We start from the raw sequence: 14,619 nt of genomic DNA on the forward strand, positions 1-14,619 counted from the left end.
TGAGAAGGACAATGTAAGAAAACAAGCCCTCGTCAGATGACGATTGATTACAGCGTGAGGGTGCAGACCTCATGGGTCCCAAGGGAGGAAAATCATGAGAGAGAGAGAGAGAATGTATACGCTAATTGTTGTATCTTCAATAAACGCGGCATACTGCCTTTTCCCCTGAAAAAAGATCCCGTGTGCTTCTTATAAGCATAACAAGGGCCATGGAGTGATGGGGGAGCTGCAGCGCTCGGTGGGCTGGGCAGCACAGCTGGAAGTGCCAAGGGATATCTTTAGGAATGTGGTGTGCCTCAGTTTCCCCTGTGCTGTTCCCCCGTGGGTGGGATAGGACTCTTTCCTCTCAGGACAGGCTGAGACAAGGGTGGGGCGTCGCCTGGCTGTTTGGGCCTGGCCCCAGATCAGTGGAGATTTGAGACGCCGATGGCAAATCCAGTCCCCAGGACACTGACACCCAGCACCCCAGGGGACAGAGATCTCCCCGCCTCTGCGCAAGGAGGCTGAGACATGCCCCACAGCTGGAGATCAAAGGGCTGGGATGGGGGTGGGGGGCTCAGAGGGGGCTGCTGGAAGAAGTCGGGGTTCTCACCAGGAGTCGGACCAAGGAGGTCAGAGCCTGACAGAGCTGGAACCCAGGGGCTCCCTACAGCCTGGCCGGGCTCTGGGCTCCCCAGAAGGGGCAGTGAGTGTCTGTCCCCAGGGAGAGCTGGGACAGCAAGCCCCCGGGGAGGGTGTGGAAGGCTGGGGAGGCTGGGGGCCCTGGTCCCGGTGCCCCTCGGCAGCGTGTGTGCCCCACACTCACCCGGAAGCGGACCCGCCCGCCGGCGCTCATCTGCAGGTAGAGGCGGTGGGGCCCATTCCAGTTGCCGTAGACGATGTCCACTTTGCCGTCGCGGTTGAAGTCGGCCAGGGCCACGCCGCGTCCATGCTGGTAGGGGTCATCCAGGCCTGCGGGGCAGCAGAGGAGACTGGTTGGGAGTGGGGCCAAGGACAGCTCCAGTGCAGAGGGAGCCCCATCTCTGTCTGGGCCAGGCACCGTGGGGGGCTCTGCGTGGCATGCAGCCAGCTGCCCCCCCAGAGTGAGCGGGAGGGGGAGGGAGGCGGGGGGAGCTGCCCGGGTTGGGAGTGGACGCCCCAGACACGGCTCCTTAACCCGCTTTGCGATCCCCGCACGGTTCTTCGGCGGCCCTCGGCTCAGCGTGTTACAGTCGCAGTGCGGAGTCAGCCGGGCCCCACATCTGGGAACCTGCTCGGGGGGCCCAGGTCTGGGAACACGCTCGGGGGGCCCAGCTCGGCCTCCTACGGGCCCTGTGGGTATCGCTCGGCCGCTCTGGCTCCAGGGCTGGCCCCCCGGCCACGCCACCGTCCCCACCCGCCGGCTCACTCACCCGCACTGGCAGCCCGGTCGACGAAGCTGCCGTCCCCCTGGTTGTGGAAGAGGAAGTTGGGCCCGTTCTCGTTATCGCAGAATATGTCTGAGGCGCTGGCGCTCAGGATGGGGCCCACGGCCACCCCACGGCCGCCTGGGGACAGCAGGGCACTGGTCAGGGCACCCGGAGCAAACTCGGCCTCATGTGGCCGTCTTGTCCTCTCTGCGCCCCACACATTCCCCCCTCCCTCCCTCATTCCCTCAGGCTCCCTCCCTGCCCTCTCCCGCTCTGCCCCACACCTTCCCCTCCTATCTCCCCATCCCCTCCCCCTCCTGCTCAGCCCCCCACTCCCACTCCCACCCTGCCGCTCGGCCCCACACCTCCCCTCCGCCCCCTACTCCCACACCTTCCCCTCCTCCCTCAGGCCCCCACTCCCACCCTGCCCCCTCCCGCTCGGCCCCACACCTGCCCCTTCTCCTTCCCCTCAGCCGCCGACTCCCACCTCCGCTCCCTCCCGCTTGGCCCCACACCTTCCCCTCCCCCACCCCCTCTCATGCAGCCCCCGCTCACCCCCCGCCCCATGGCCCAGGTGCAGCCCCTCTGGCACCTGCCCCCTCGTACACTCCCAACCCATCATTGCCCCTGAGATCCCCCCCGGGGTCCCTGTGCAGACCCCCACCCGCCAGAAACTACCCCGGCCCTCTCTGCACTCCTCAGCGGCCAGTCACCCCTCGGACCCCTGCGCAGACCCCCACCCGCCAGAAACTACCCCGGCCCTCTCTGCACTCCCCAGCGGCCAGTCACCCCTCGGACCCCTGCGCAGACCCCCACCCGCCAGAAACTACCCCGGCCCTCTCTGCACTCCCCAGCGGCCAGTCACCCCTCGGACCCCTGCGCAGACCCCCACCCGCCAGAAACTACCCCGGCCCTCTCTGCACTCCCCAGCGCCCAGTCACCCCTCGGACCCCTGCGCAGACCCCCACCCGCCAGAAACTACCCCGGCCCTCTCTGCACTCCCCAGCGGCCAGTCACCCCTCGGACCCTTGCGCAGACCCCCACCCGCCAGAAACTACCCCGGCCCTCTCTGCACTCCTCAGCGGCCAGTCACCCCTCGGACCCCTGCGCAGACCCCCACCCGCCAGAAACTACCCCTGCCCTCTCTGCACTCCCCAGCGCCCAGTCACCCCTCGGACCCCTGCGCAGACCCCCACCCGCCAGAAACTATCCCGGCCCTCTCTGCACTCCCCAGCGCCCAGTCACCCCTCGGACCCCTGCGCAGACCCCCACCCGCCAGAAACTACCCCGGCCCTCTCTGGACTCCCCAGCGGCCAGTCACCCCTCGGACCCCTGCGCAGACCCCCACCCGCCAGAAACTACCCCGGCCCTCTCTGCACTCCTCAGCGGCCAGTCACCCCTCGGACCCCTGCGCAGACCCCCACCCGCCAGAAACTACCCCGGCCCTCTCTGCACTCCCCAGCGGCCAGTCACCCCTCGGACCCTTGCGCAGACCCCCACCCGCCAGAAACTACCCCGCCCTCTCTGCACTCCTCAGCGCCCAGTCACCCCTCGGACCCCTGCGCAGACCCCCACCCGCCAGAAACTACCCCGGCCCTCTCTGCACTCCCCAGCGCCCAGTCACCCCTCGGACCCCTGCGCAGACCCCCACCCGCCAGAAACTACCCCGGCCCTCTCTGCACTCCCCAGCGGCCAGTCACCCCTCGGACCCCTGCGCAGACCCCCACCCGCCAGAAACTACCCCGGCCCTCTCTGCACTCCTCAGCGGCCAGTCACCCCTCGGACCCCTGCGCAGACCCCCACCCGCCAGAAACTACCCCGGCCCTCTCTGCACTCCCCAGCGGCCAGTCACCCCTCGGACCCCTGCGCAGACCCCCACCCGCCAGAAACTACCCCGGCCCTCTCTGCACTCCTCAGCGGCCAGTCACCCCTCGGACCCCTGCGCAGACCCCCACCCGCCAGAAACTACCCCGGCCCTCTCTGCACTCCCCAGCGGCCAGTCACCCCTCGGACCCCTGCGCAGACCCCCACCCGCCAGAAACTACCCCGGCCCTCTCTGCACTCCCCAGCGCCCAGTCACCCCTCGGACCCCTGCGCAGACCCCCACACGCCAGAAACTACCCCGGCCCTCTCTGCACTCCCCAGCGCCCAGTCACCCCTCGGACCCCTGCGCAGACCCCCACCCGCCAGAAACTACCCCGGCCCTCTCTGCACTCCTCAGCAGCCAGTCACCCCTCGGACCCCTGCGCAGACCCCCACCCGCCAGAAACTACCCCGGCCCTCTCTGCACTCCCCAGCGCCCAGTCACCCCTCGGACCCCTGCGCAGACCCCCACCCGCCAGAAACTACCCCGGCCCTCTCTGCACTCCCCAGCGGCCAGTCACCCCTCGGACCCCTGCGCAGACCCCCACCCGCCAGAAACTACCCCGGCCCTCTCTGCACTCCCCAGCGCCCAGTCACCCCTCGGACCCCTGCGCAGACCCCCACCCGCCAGAAACTACCCCGGCCCTCTCTGCACTCCCCAGCGCCCAGTCACCCCTCGGACCCCTGCGCAGACCCCCACCCGCCAGAAACTACCCCGGCCCTCTCTGCGCTCCTCAGCGCCCAGTCACCCCTCGGACCCCTGCGCAGACCCCCACCCGCCAGAAACTACCCCGGCCCTCTCTGCGCTCCTCAGCGGCCAGTCATCCCTCGGACCCCTGCGCAGACCCCCACCCGCCAGAAACTACCCCGGCCCTCTCTGCACTCCCCAGCGGCCAGTCACCCCTCGGACCCCTGCGCAGACCCCCACCCGCCAGAAACTACCCCGGCCCTCTCTGCACTCCTCAGCGGCCAGTCACCCCTCAGACCCCTGCGCAGACCCCCACCCGCCAGAAACTACCCCGGCCCTCTCTGCACTTCCCAGCGCCCAGTCACCCCTCGGACCCCTGCGCAGACCCCCACCCGCCAGAAACTACCCCGGCCCTCTCTGCACTCCCCAGCGGCCAGTCACCCCTCGGACCCCTGCGCAGACCCCCACCCGCCAGAAACTACCCCGGCCCTCTCTGCACTTCCCAGCGGCCAGTCACCCCTCGGACCCCTGCGCAGACCCCCACCCGCCAGAAACTACCCCGGCCCTCTCTGCACTCCCCAGCGGCCAGTCACCCCTCGGACCCCTGCGCAGACCCCCACCCGCCAGAAACTACCCCGGCCCTCTCTGCACTCCCCAGCGGCCAGTCACCCCTCGGACCCCTGCGCAGACCCCCACCCGCCAGAAACTACCCCGGCCCTCTCTGCACTCCCCAGCGCCCAGTCACCCCTCGGACCCCTGCGCAGACCCCCACCCGCCAGAAACTACCCCGGCCCTCTCTGCACTCCCCAGCGCCCAGTCACCCCTCGGACCCCTGCGCAGACCCCCACCCGCCAGAAACTACCCCGGCCCTCTCTGCACTCCCCAGCGCCCAGTCACCCCTCGGACCCCTGCGCAGACCCCCACCCGCCAGAAACTACCCCGGCCCTCTCTGCACTCCCCAGCGGCCAGTCACCCCTCAGACCCCTGCGCAGACCCCCACCCGCCAGAAACTACCCCGGCCCTCTCTGCGCTCCTCAGCGCCCAGTCACCCCTCGGACCCCTGCGCAGACCCCCACCCGCCAGAAACTACCCCGGCCCTCTCTGCGCTCCCCAGCGCCCAGTCACCCCTCGGACCCCTGCGCAGACCCCCACCCGCCAGAAACTACCCCGGCCCTCTCTGCACTCCCCAGCGGCCAGTCACCCCTCAGACCCCTGCGCAGACCCCCACCCGCCAGAAACTACCCCGGCCCTCTCTGCGCTCCTCAGCGCCCAGTCACCCCTCGGACCCCTGCGCAGACCCCCACCCGCCAGAAACTACCCCGGCCCTCTCTGCGCTCCCCAGCGCCCAGTCACCCCTCGGACCCCTGCGCAGACCCCCACCCGCCAGAAACTACCCCGGCCCTCTCTGCGCTCCCCAGCGCCCAGTCACCCCTCGGACCCCTGCGCAGACCCCCACCCGCCAGAAACTACCCCGGCCCTCTCTGCACTCCCCAGCGCCCAGTCACCCCTCGGACCCCTGCGCAGACCCCCACCCGCCAGAAACTACCCCGGCCCTCTCTGCACTCCCCAGCGGCCAGTCACCCCTCGGACCCCTGCGCAGACCCCCACCCGCCAGAAACTACCCCAGCCCTCTCTGCGCTCCTCAGCGCCCAGTCACCCCTCGGACCCCTGCGCAGACCCCCACCCGCCAGAAACTACCCCGGCCCTCTCTGCACTCCCCAGCGCCCAGTCACCCCTCGGACCCCTGCGCAGACCCCCACCCGCCAGAAACTACCCCGGCCCTCTCTGCACTCCTCAGCGCCCAGTCACCCCTCGGACCCCTGCGCAGACCCCCACCCGCCAGAAACTACCCCAGCCCTCTCTGCACTCCCCAGCGCCCAGTCACCCCTCGGACCCCTGCGCAGACCCCCACCCGCCAGCCTCAGGCTCCGGCTGGCGCTGCCTCGCTGTAGCCCCACAGCGGTGCCCAAAGCGTTTGCCCGTGGCTGGAGCGGTGCCAGGCCCCCTCTCTGCCAGGCCTGGGCACAGCCATAGGGGCCCCCCTGGGGTGGGCATGCCCGGGGGGCAGACCAGGCCTGAGTCACTTAGCAGGGGCCAGGGGTCACCTCCACCCTAAGCACTACAGTTGCCATGGTAACGACACTCCTAATCACGGACAATTTACTGCCCATGGGGCAATTCCCACCGCCCCAGGGTGGGCTCCAGGGGGGCAGAGCCTGGGAGCAGGGCGCAGCTCCCACCGCCACACTGCACCCGCTCAGCCCCCGGCCCCTCCATGTGCTCAGCACCTTGGGGATGGGCCACAGGGGACTCACGCGCTGCCCCACTCAGACCCTGCCCCAGAGTCCCTGGCGTCTGCCCGGGATGCCCCAGCCGGGCCCCAGAGGGCTGGGCAGCATTCTCAGCGTGCCAGCTCATGCCAAGGGCCCAGGCCTCACCAGACGCTAACAGGAAGCATCCGGGCTCCCCTGTGCCAAGCACCCTCAGAGCAGACAGGAGAGGGGATGCTGAGGGTCCTGACTCAGCGAGCTCCTGCCTGTCACCCTCTGCGGCTGTGACGAAGTGGGGATTTCCCCTTGTTATGGGGTATGTGAGCCTTACTGGCGAGCCTAGGTGAGTTTTACTGTTTTGCGTGAATACTGTGTGTGCCTCAGTTTCCCTGTGTGGTGCACCAATACCTTGGTGGTGGGAATAGGGGCATGTGACTTTGGCTGAGACCTCTAGGGCAGGTGAGGCTGCTCCAGCTGCCTGCTCGTATGCTATGACCGGTTGTGACGAAGCAGGACTGTTCTTAATGTTTCCTCTGAATAGTGTGAGGGTGCCTCAGTTTCCCCTATGCAGTTCTTAAGTATCTAGGGGGTGGGGTAAGGGTGTATGATCATTGCAGAGCCCTAGAGGGCAGGTGTGTGCAGGGGTTTGGACACAGAGAATGGCCGACACCCTGTTTCCTGGCACCTGATGGCCTGGACCCTTCCCCCCTGCAAGGTGAGAGCTAAAGGGTTGGAGAACAAAGGAATCAGGTGACCTCCTGGCCCGGGAAAGGGACAAAGCCCAGAGGAGGAGGGGCTGGAGGGAGTTTCAGTTTGGGGCTGGCTGGGACATGGAGTGAAGGGCAGACGTGGTTGTCTGGCTCACTGCCCCCCAAAATGGACCCAGCTGAGGGATCCTGTTCTCTGCACCTACAAGCTCTGTGTTAGACCATGTCCCTGTCGTCTAATAAACCTTCTGTGTTACTGGCTGGCTGAGAGTCACGTCTGACTGCGAAGTTGGGGGGCAGGACCCTCTGGCTTCCCCAGGACCCCGCCTGGGCGGACTCGCTGGGGGAAGCGCACGGAGGGGCAGAGGATGCTGAATGCTCCGAGGTCAGACCCAGGAAGCTGGAAGCCGGGTGAGCTGTGTGTCCTGCAGACAGTCTGCTCCCAGAGAGGAGACTTCCCCAGAGTCCTGACTGGCTTCGTAGGGAGCAGCTCCAGAGCATCGCCCGGGGACTCCCTGACACCGGTGCCCTTCGGAACCAGGAGGGGGATGCAACCAGGTGAGGACCAGGTGACTTTTGCCAGGAAGCAAGACAAAGACAAGGAGGAGGAGCAATGGGGATGGCGGTCTGAGGTCGGGTCACCGGAAGCAGGCAGTCTGCTTGGGGGACTGGAAGAGGGGGAGTCCAGGCCATCTGACCCAGGACTCCCCAAGATGGACTTGGCTGAAAGTCACTGATTTCTGTGCTAACAAGTTCTGCCCTCCTATGTGTTCCTGTCAACTAATAAACCTTCCATTTTACGGTGACTGAGAGTCACGTCTGACTGCAGAGTTGGGGGGCAGGACCCTCTGGCCCCCCCAGGACCCCGCCTGGGCGGACTCGGTGTGGGAAGCGCACGGAGGGGCAGAGGATGCTGAATGCCCTGAGGTCAGACCCAGGAAGGTGGAAGCCGGGTGAGCTTCTTGCCCTGTTTTGCCCTGTTGTCACGGGGTCCCCAGGCGATGCTCTGGAACTGTTCCCTACGAAGCCAGGCAGGACTCCGGTGAAGTCTCCTCTCTGCGAGCAGCCTGTCAAACTGCTCACACGGCCAAAGTCACACACGCCTATTCCCACCACCAAGGTATTGGTGCAGCACACAGGGAAACTGAGGCACACGCAGTATTCATCCAAAACAGTAAAACTCACTTAGGCTGACGAGTAAGACTCACATACAACATAACAAGGGAAAATCCCCACTTTGTCACACTCCTCCATCAGCCAAAGCAGCTTTCCCTAAGCCGAAGGCTCGACCCGCACACAGGGGGGCCCCCACAGCAAATGCGGCACCCTGCTCACTGCATTCCTTGATCTCCAGGAAGCAGAGACCTACATGAGTTTCCTTGGGCTCTGGGCTGGAGGGGCTACATATCCCTGACAAGGGGAAACTGAGGCTCTTTCCCACTGTCTGGACCCTGAGGGGCAAACCCTGCTAGCCGTGGGTCAGCCCTGGAAGCCACTTGGCATGGAGATAACGGCAGCTCTGCCACCTTTGGAATGAGACAAGCTCCTCGGAGCGGCTGTTTGCCCGCTGGGAACTGTCTCTATCTCCTCGCTGGAGCTAGCTCCAGGGCCGGCTCCCCCACAGTCCCTGGTGTGAGACCTGGGGACAAGCCAAGCTGGGGGAAGCGACCGCTCTCTTGGGACTGGAAGCAGCTTGAACGTTGTGATTCTGGGGGTACGTTATGAGGCCGTGTGGCTGGTCAGGGGTGCGCTAGGCTGGAGAGCCCAAGGGGACTCCCTGGGACTCCACAGTAAGACCGTTTTAGGACTTTGGGAGTCCACATTTGTTACTGGCCTGGTGAAATCTAATTACAGACCCCACCACCGGTCTGGGGCGTCTGCCCCTCCAAACAGAGACACCCCATTCTAACCCTCAGCACCTGCCATCTCCCCTGGGGGCCTTTCCCGCCGGCTCCCCAGTGCAGGAGCAAGACAGCCCAGGGGGAGACTTTGGAGCCCAGACTCCCGACTGGGGGCGGGGTAGCCCTGGCTCCTCGCCCCTCGCACTGGGGATCGTCCTCATGCAGCCCCCTTCCTGGGCAGGAGTCACCTCCCCCAACCCCGTTCCTCCCCAGTCCTCACCCCATGGTACAGCCCCACTTCCCCTTACCTGACCCCCAAACACCCCACTCTGCAGCTCGGATCTGCTCCCCTGCCACCTACTACCCCACCCCACTCCACCCTGCCCCCCACACCCCACAGCTTGGCTCTGCACCCCACCCCATCCCCTGGGTAGGCCCTGCTCCCCCACACTCCCCGCCCCCATCCCATTGTTCCCCTGCAGCAGCCGGGCCCTGATTTAGTGTTAATCCTTGGAAAACAAACACCCAGCCCAGAGACAGCCCCAGCACCATGTGTGCCAGGCATGGCACCCGCTCTATGGGCAGCCCCGCGCCACCCCCTCCCCACGGGCCCCTCCCGCAGCACCCCATCCCCACGCTGCCCCCTCCCCATGGGCCAACCTGTCCCCACGGGCCCCTCCTGCAGCAGCCCCATGCCTGCGCCACCCCTGCCCACATTGTCCCCTCCCCATGGGCCCCTCTCGCAGCACCCCCTCCCCGCGCCGCCCCCTCTCCATGGGCCCCTCTCGCAGCACCCCCTCTCCACGCTGCCCCCTCTCCATGGGCCCCTCTCGCAGCACCCCCTCCCCGCACCGCCCCCTCTCCATGGGCCCCTCTCGCAGCACCCCCTCCCCACGCTGCCCCCTGTCCATGGGCCCCTCTCGCAGCACCCCCTCTCCACGCTGCCCCCTCTCCATGGGCCCCTCTCGCAGCACCCCATCCCCGCGCCGCCCCCTCTCCATGGGCCCCTCTCGCAGCACCCCCTCCCCGCGCCGCCCCCTCTCCATGGGCCCCTCTCGCAGCACCCCCTCCCCGCGCCGCCCCCTCTCCATGGGCCCCTCTCGCAGCACCCCCTCCCCGCACCGCCCCCTCTCCATGGGCCCCTCTCGCAGCACCCCATCCCCGCGCCGCCCCCTCTCCATGGGCCCCTCTCGCAGCACCCCCTCCCCGCACCGCCCCCTCTCCATGGGCCCCTCTCGCAGCACCCCCTCCCCGCACCGCCCCCTCTCCATGGGCCCCTCTCGCAGCACCCCCTCCCCACGCTGCCCCCTCTCCATGGGCCCCTCTCGCAGCACCCCCTCCCCACGCTGCCCCCTCCCAAGGTGTCCCAGCCCCGCGCAGGCTGCCCAGGACCTGTGTATTTGTTGACCCCGGCCTCGGCAGCCACGTCAGCCAGCACCACGATGCCGCGGGCAGGGTCGCTGGCGGTCACGTCCATCTCCAGCAGCGCGTGGGGGCCCAGGTTGCCGTTGGCGTAGTTGGCGATGTAGATGGCATATCGGCCGGAGCCCTGCGGGCAAGGGGCGGGCGGGTGAGGGCAGAGCCAGGCTGGGCAGGGCCCCCCCGGCTCGCCGGCCTGCAGCCGGCTGCGACACCCTGGCTGGGGCAGCAGCAGGCCTAGGAAGGGGCTTCCCTTGGCGGAGACGCCTGGGCCGGGCAGGGTCCTGGGGGCAGCCTGCGGCCTCTGGCCAGCCCCGCTGGGAGCGGATGAGAGTCCCGCAGCAGGGGTGGGGGTGGCGTGCGGGCTGCAGCCGTGTCAGGGCCCCGGGCCCCACGGGTCGCTCGAGGGCTGAGCCTGGGGCGGGGGAGCCAGTCGAGGCACGGACCTGGCAAGATTCGGTGTCTGTCCGGCTGCCCCCCCACCCCCGCATGCTGGGAATGCTCATGCTGCATCCCCCCCACCGCCCGGGTCCCCCACTGCGCCACGGCTCTGCCCTGCTGCCCCCCGTGTCGCAGTCCCGCTCCCCTCCACCTGCCCCCACCTCCCCCAACCCCGTTCCTCCCCAGTCCTCACCCCATGGTACAGCCCCACTTCCCCTTACCTGACCCCCAAACACCCCACTCTGCAGCTCGGCTCTGCTCCCCTGCCACCTACTACCCCACCCCACTCCACCCTGCCCCCCACACCCCACAGCTTGGCTCTGCACCCCACCCCATCCCCTGGGTAGGCCCTGCTCCCCCACACTCCCTGCCCCCCTCCCATTGTTCCCCTGCAGCAGCCGGGCCCTGATTTAGTGATAATCCTTGGAAAACAAACAGCAGGAGCAGGAGGAGGAAGAAGAAAGAGCAGGTGACAGGAGCATAAATCACCGAGAGCCGGGAGACAACTCCAGGGAAAGGCTCCAGGGCCCTAACAGCTGGGGGGGGTGGAGGAGGGAGCTGGGGCCCTGGCAGCCGGGGGGGCACTTAGGGGGCAGAGGGCTGAGGCCAGGATGGGAGAGGCTCGGAAGTGCCACCTCATCCCCACACAACCAGCGACAGCCTGCGAGGGGGGCGGGGGGGGGGAGTTTGGGGAACAGAGCCTGATCTGGGTGGGAAGGAAGCTCCCCCACGCCCCCATGACCCCGCTGCGCCCACGTCCTCAGCCCTGAGGGCCACCAGCCGGGCTTGCTGCCCACTCACCGCCCTGTCCACGCAGGCCACCGAGCGCCCGGCGAAGCGGCTGGCCACTGCCCGGTTCACCTCGTCGCTCAGGAGGTCCTCCCAGCGCCCCGCCCGGAACTTGAACAGCTTGTCCGTGTAGGTGGCCAGGCCTGGGGGGGAGAGAGGGTCAGGGGGGCGAGTGGGGGGCAGGCCCCACAGAGGCTCATTCATTCTTTGCTGAAAGCACAAGTGTGCAGGGAGAGGAGCAGGGGAGGAGCTGGCTTGGCGTGGATCTGCCCGGGCAGGGGGCAACGTGTGGGGGGGCGCTGCAGAACCCCCACTGTACTGCCCTGAGGAGTCCACCAATGTCACAGCACCCAGGCCCTGCTCTCTGGAGCCCCCCAGCCCCGCCGGGGCCCCTCAATCCCGGCCCCCAGCCCCCGCTCGTCTTTCCAGGGGGCTGGTGCCCAGTGGCGCAGGGGCAGGGGCTGCACCAGCGGAGAGCTGCCCGGCAGAACGAACTCATTAAGGTGAGCTGTGCAGAGCCTCGTAGATCAAGCAGGGGAGGGGGAAATCAATGGAGGGCCCGCGGCCGCAGGCCAGCCGACAGGAGTAATGGGACTGCTTGATTTAGGGACAGGCAACGCGCTGGCAGCTGCAGCCTGGGTAATTAGGTGTGTCAGGAAGATGGATCCATGGTGAGGAGTTCAGGTTGATGGCCACATGGCCCCCACTCAGCAGGGCCCCCGATGCCAAGAAAAACAAGGGGGGACCCCTCTGACGGGGGCCTGTGCCCTTCCCGTGGAGCCTGGGGGACCCCATTTCAGACACGCATCCCCGAGTTGTTAGTGGCTCCGAGAGCAGCACCAAAGCCAGGCCCGGAGGGCCCCTGCCCCAGCTCAGAGCTCAATGCACCGGGGCCCAGAACCCCAAGGGAGAGATGGAGGCACCCAGCAAGACCGGGGGCCTGGCAGAGCATGAGTGGGCCCAACCCACAGAGACCCCCCCCATGACCAGACCCCCCAGGCAGGGACAGGCTGCCGTGAGCGCCAGCTGCAGTGGCTGGGCAGGCTGGCGCTGCCCAGCGAGCCGGGGACTGTCTCCAAGGGAAGACACTGGGGCCAGGTGTTCGGAGGAGATTCCAGCGCACAATGGCCCTGCCTCCAGCAGCCAGGCCGTTAGCGGGGGAGGAAGGGCTGTCAGGCCCTTGGCGAGCCATTGGACCTGCCCGTCTCACATGCAGCTGAGGGCACTGGCAGGCCCCCATGACTCTGGACTGCCCCCACCGCGGCAGCGACTTGACACCGTCACACCCCTCCCCACTCCCTGGCAAGGTGTCCCATCACCGCCCTGGTCACTGCAGGGGCAGGCCGAGGCCAGGGGCACGCGGAGCATTGGGCAGACTCCTGCAGTGCCAGTCGGGGGGCCAGGCCAGGGCAGCCAGGGGCCATGGCCTGCAGGGAAGGCCATCCCTGGAGATGGAGTGCAGGGATAAGAGGCAGCTGCCCTGGCCTTGTGCGAGGGGTGTGAGATGGGCAGTCGCCTCAAATGCCATGGCAGGAGTGGGGCATACGAGGGGTTCAGGGACAGCCCCTGTCGCTACCCTGGGGATGGGGCTATGGGAACTAGTCAGCCCACCCCCCGCCTGGTGAGCAGCGCCCCGCAGCACCCCCTAGTGCCAGACTGGGGGTACTGGGACATGCACCATGCACCCCCTCCCCCGTTTCTCTTTGGCCCCAGCTTGACCCTAGTGCTGGCTCTGGGGAGAGGGCCCTGCACTGGGGCCTCCCCACAGCTCCCCCGTGGGTAGGGGACCCCTGTCCCAGCAGGGCCTCAGGGACGGTGGGCCCGGGCGCGGCGGGGAGGGCTGGGGGCCGCAGGCGCTGCTGACTCAGCGGCTGCGCTGGCTCCGCGTCCCGGCCGTGAATCAATGGAGTCACTCGACTGAGAAATTAACTCCAGGCTGCAGCCATCCCTCATGCGCCGAAGGTCACGGCAGCGCCGCCCGGCAGGCCCAGGGCGGGCGCCCCCGACGCCTCCAGGGACTTCCCCCCCACCCCCCCATGAAGTCCCAGTCCAGAGCTGTCGATGCGCCCTCCCGAGGACCCCCAGGCCTCTGATGCTCAACACAGGGACCCCCACACCCCTAGCCATGTGGGGTGGCATAGGGGAGTGGCTGGGGTTCAGGATCCATGGGGGGGGGCTGGGCAGAGAATGGGGAGCCAGCTCCATGGCAGGGGGTGCAGGCTCTGTGGTGGCGTGGAGGGGATGGGCCACATGTTCTGTGGTGGGGGGTGCAGGGACCGTGAGCACTGTGGTGGGGCGGGTGGAGGAGCCATGGGTTCTGTGGCGCAGGAGGTCCAGGAGGGTGGGGGGGGTTGACCTATGGGCTTGGTGGCGTGGGGTGCAGGGGGCCCGGGAAGGGTTTGACCCATGGGCTCGGTGGCACAGGGGGCCCGGGAGGGGTTTGACCCATGGGCTTCGGTGGCACAGGAGGTCCGGGGAGGGGGGAGGGGTTTGACCCATGGACTCGGTGGTGCAGGGGTCCCGGGGGGGGGTGGGGGTTTGACCCATGGGCTCGGTGGTGCAGGGGTCCCGGGGTGGGAGGGGTTTGACCCATGGGCACGGTGGCTCAGAGGATCCGGGGCGGGGGTTGACCCATGGGCTTCGTGGCACAGGAGGTCCGGGGAGGGGGGAGGGGTTTGACCCCTGGGCTCGGTGGCGCAGGGGGCCCCGGGGGGGTTGACCCCTGGGCTCGGTGGCGCAGGGGGCCCCGGGGGGGTTGACCCCTGGGCTCGGTGGCGCAGGGGGCCCCGGGGGGGTTGACCCCTGGGCTCGGTGGCGCAGGGGGCCCCGGGGGGTTGACCCCTGGGCTCGGTGGCGCAGGGGGCCCCGGGGGGGTTGACCCCTGGGCTCGGTGGCGCAGGGGGCCCCGGGGGGGTTGACCCCTGGGCTCGGTGGCGGGGCGGGTGCAGCTCACCCGAGAAGGCGTTGTTGGTGTTGAGGAAGTAGATCTCCTCGCGCCCGTCCCCGTCGATGTCGCAGGCTGTCACCCCGATGGCATTGCCCTGGCGATCCCGCAGCGCGTAGTACGGGGAGCTGCGCTCGTCCGGCGCCAGATTCACCAGCCGTTGCCGCGCCCGGTCATACTTCAGCACCAGGTTGGGCCCATTGTACCTGGGGGGGCGAGCGGGAGCGCTGGGGCAGGCATGTGGGACCCACCCCAGCCTGTGCCTTGGG

The 14,619-nt window shown here is 68.2% G+C and overlaps 1 protein-coding gene across 2 annotated transcripts in view; it reads right to left on the bottom strand.

The window, feature by feature from the left end:
• Nucleotides 1-14,619, bottom strand: part of CRTAC1 (cartilage acidic protein 1) — a 39,169-nt gene that overhangs the window by 11,635 nt on the left and 12,915 nt on the right. For both annotated transcript variants that reach the window (XM_077823364.1, XM_077823365.1), the window contains exons 3-7: nt 14,360-14,556; nt 11,419-11,549; nt 10,150-10,306; nt 1,392-1,526; nt 806-951 (exon numbers count right to left, since the gene is read on the bottom strand). In XM_077823364.1, coding sequence (XP_077679490.1) covers nt 806-951; nt 1,392-1,526; nt 10,150-10,306; nt 11,419-11,549; nt 14,360-14,556 — 766 coding nt within the window. The remainder of the gene's footprint in view (nt 1-805; nt 952-1,391; nt 1,527-10,149; nt 10,307-11,418; nt 11,550-14,359; nt 14,557-14,619) is intronic.

Source organism: Eretmochelys imbricata, chromosome 7 (genome assembly GCF_965152235.1).
Source record: "Eretmochelys imbricata isolate rEreImb1 chromosome 7, rEreImb1.hap1, whole genome shotgun sequence".
NCBI lineage: Eukaryota > Metazoa > Chordata > Testudines > Cheloniidae > Eretmochelys > Eretmochelys imbricata.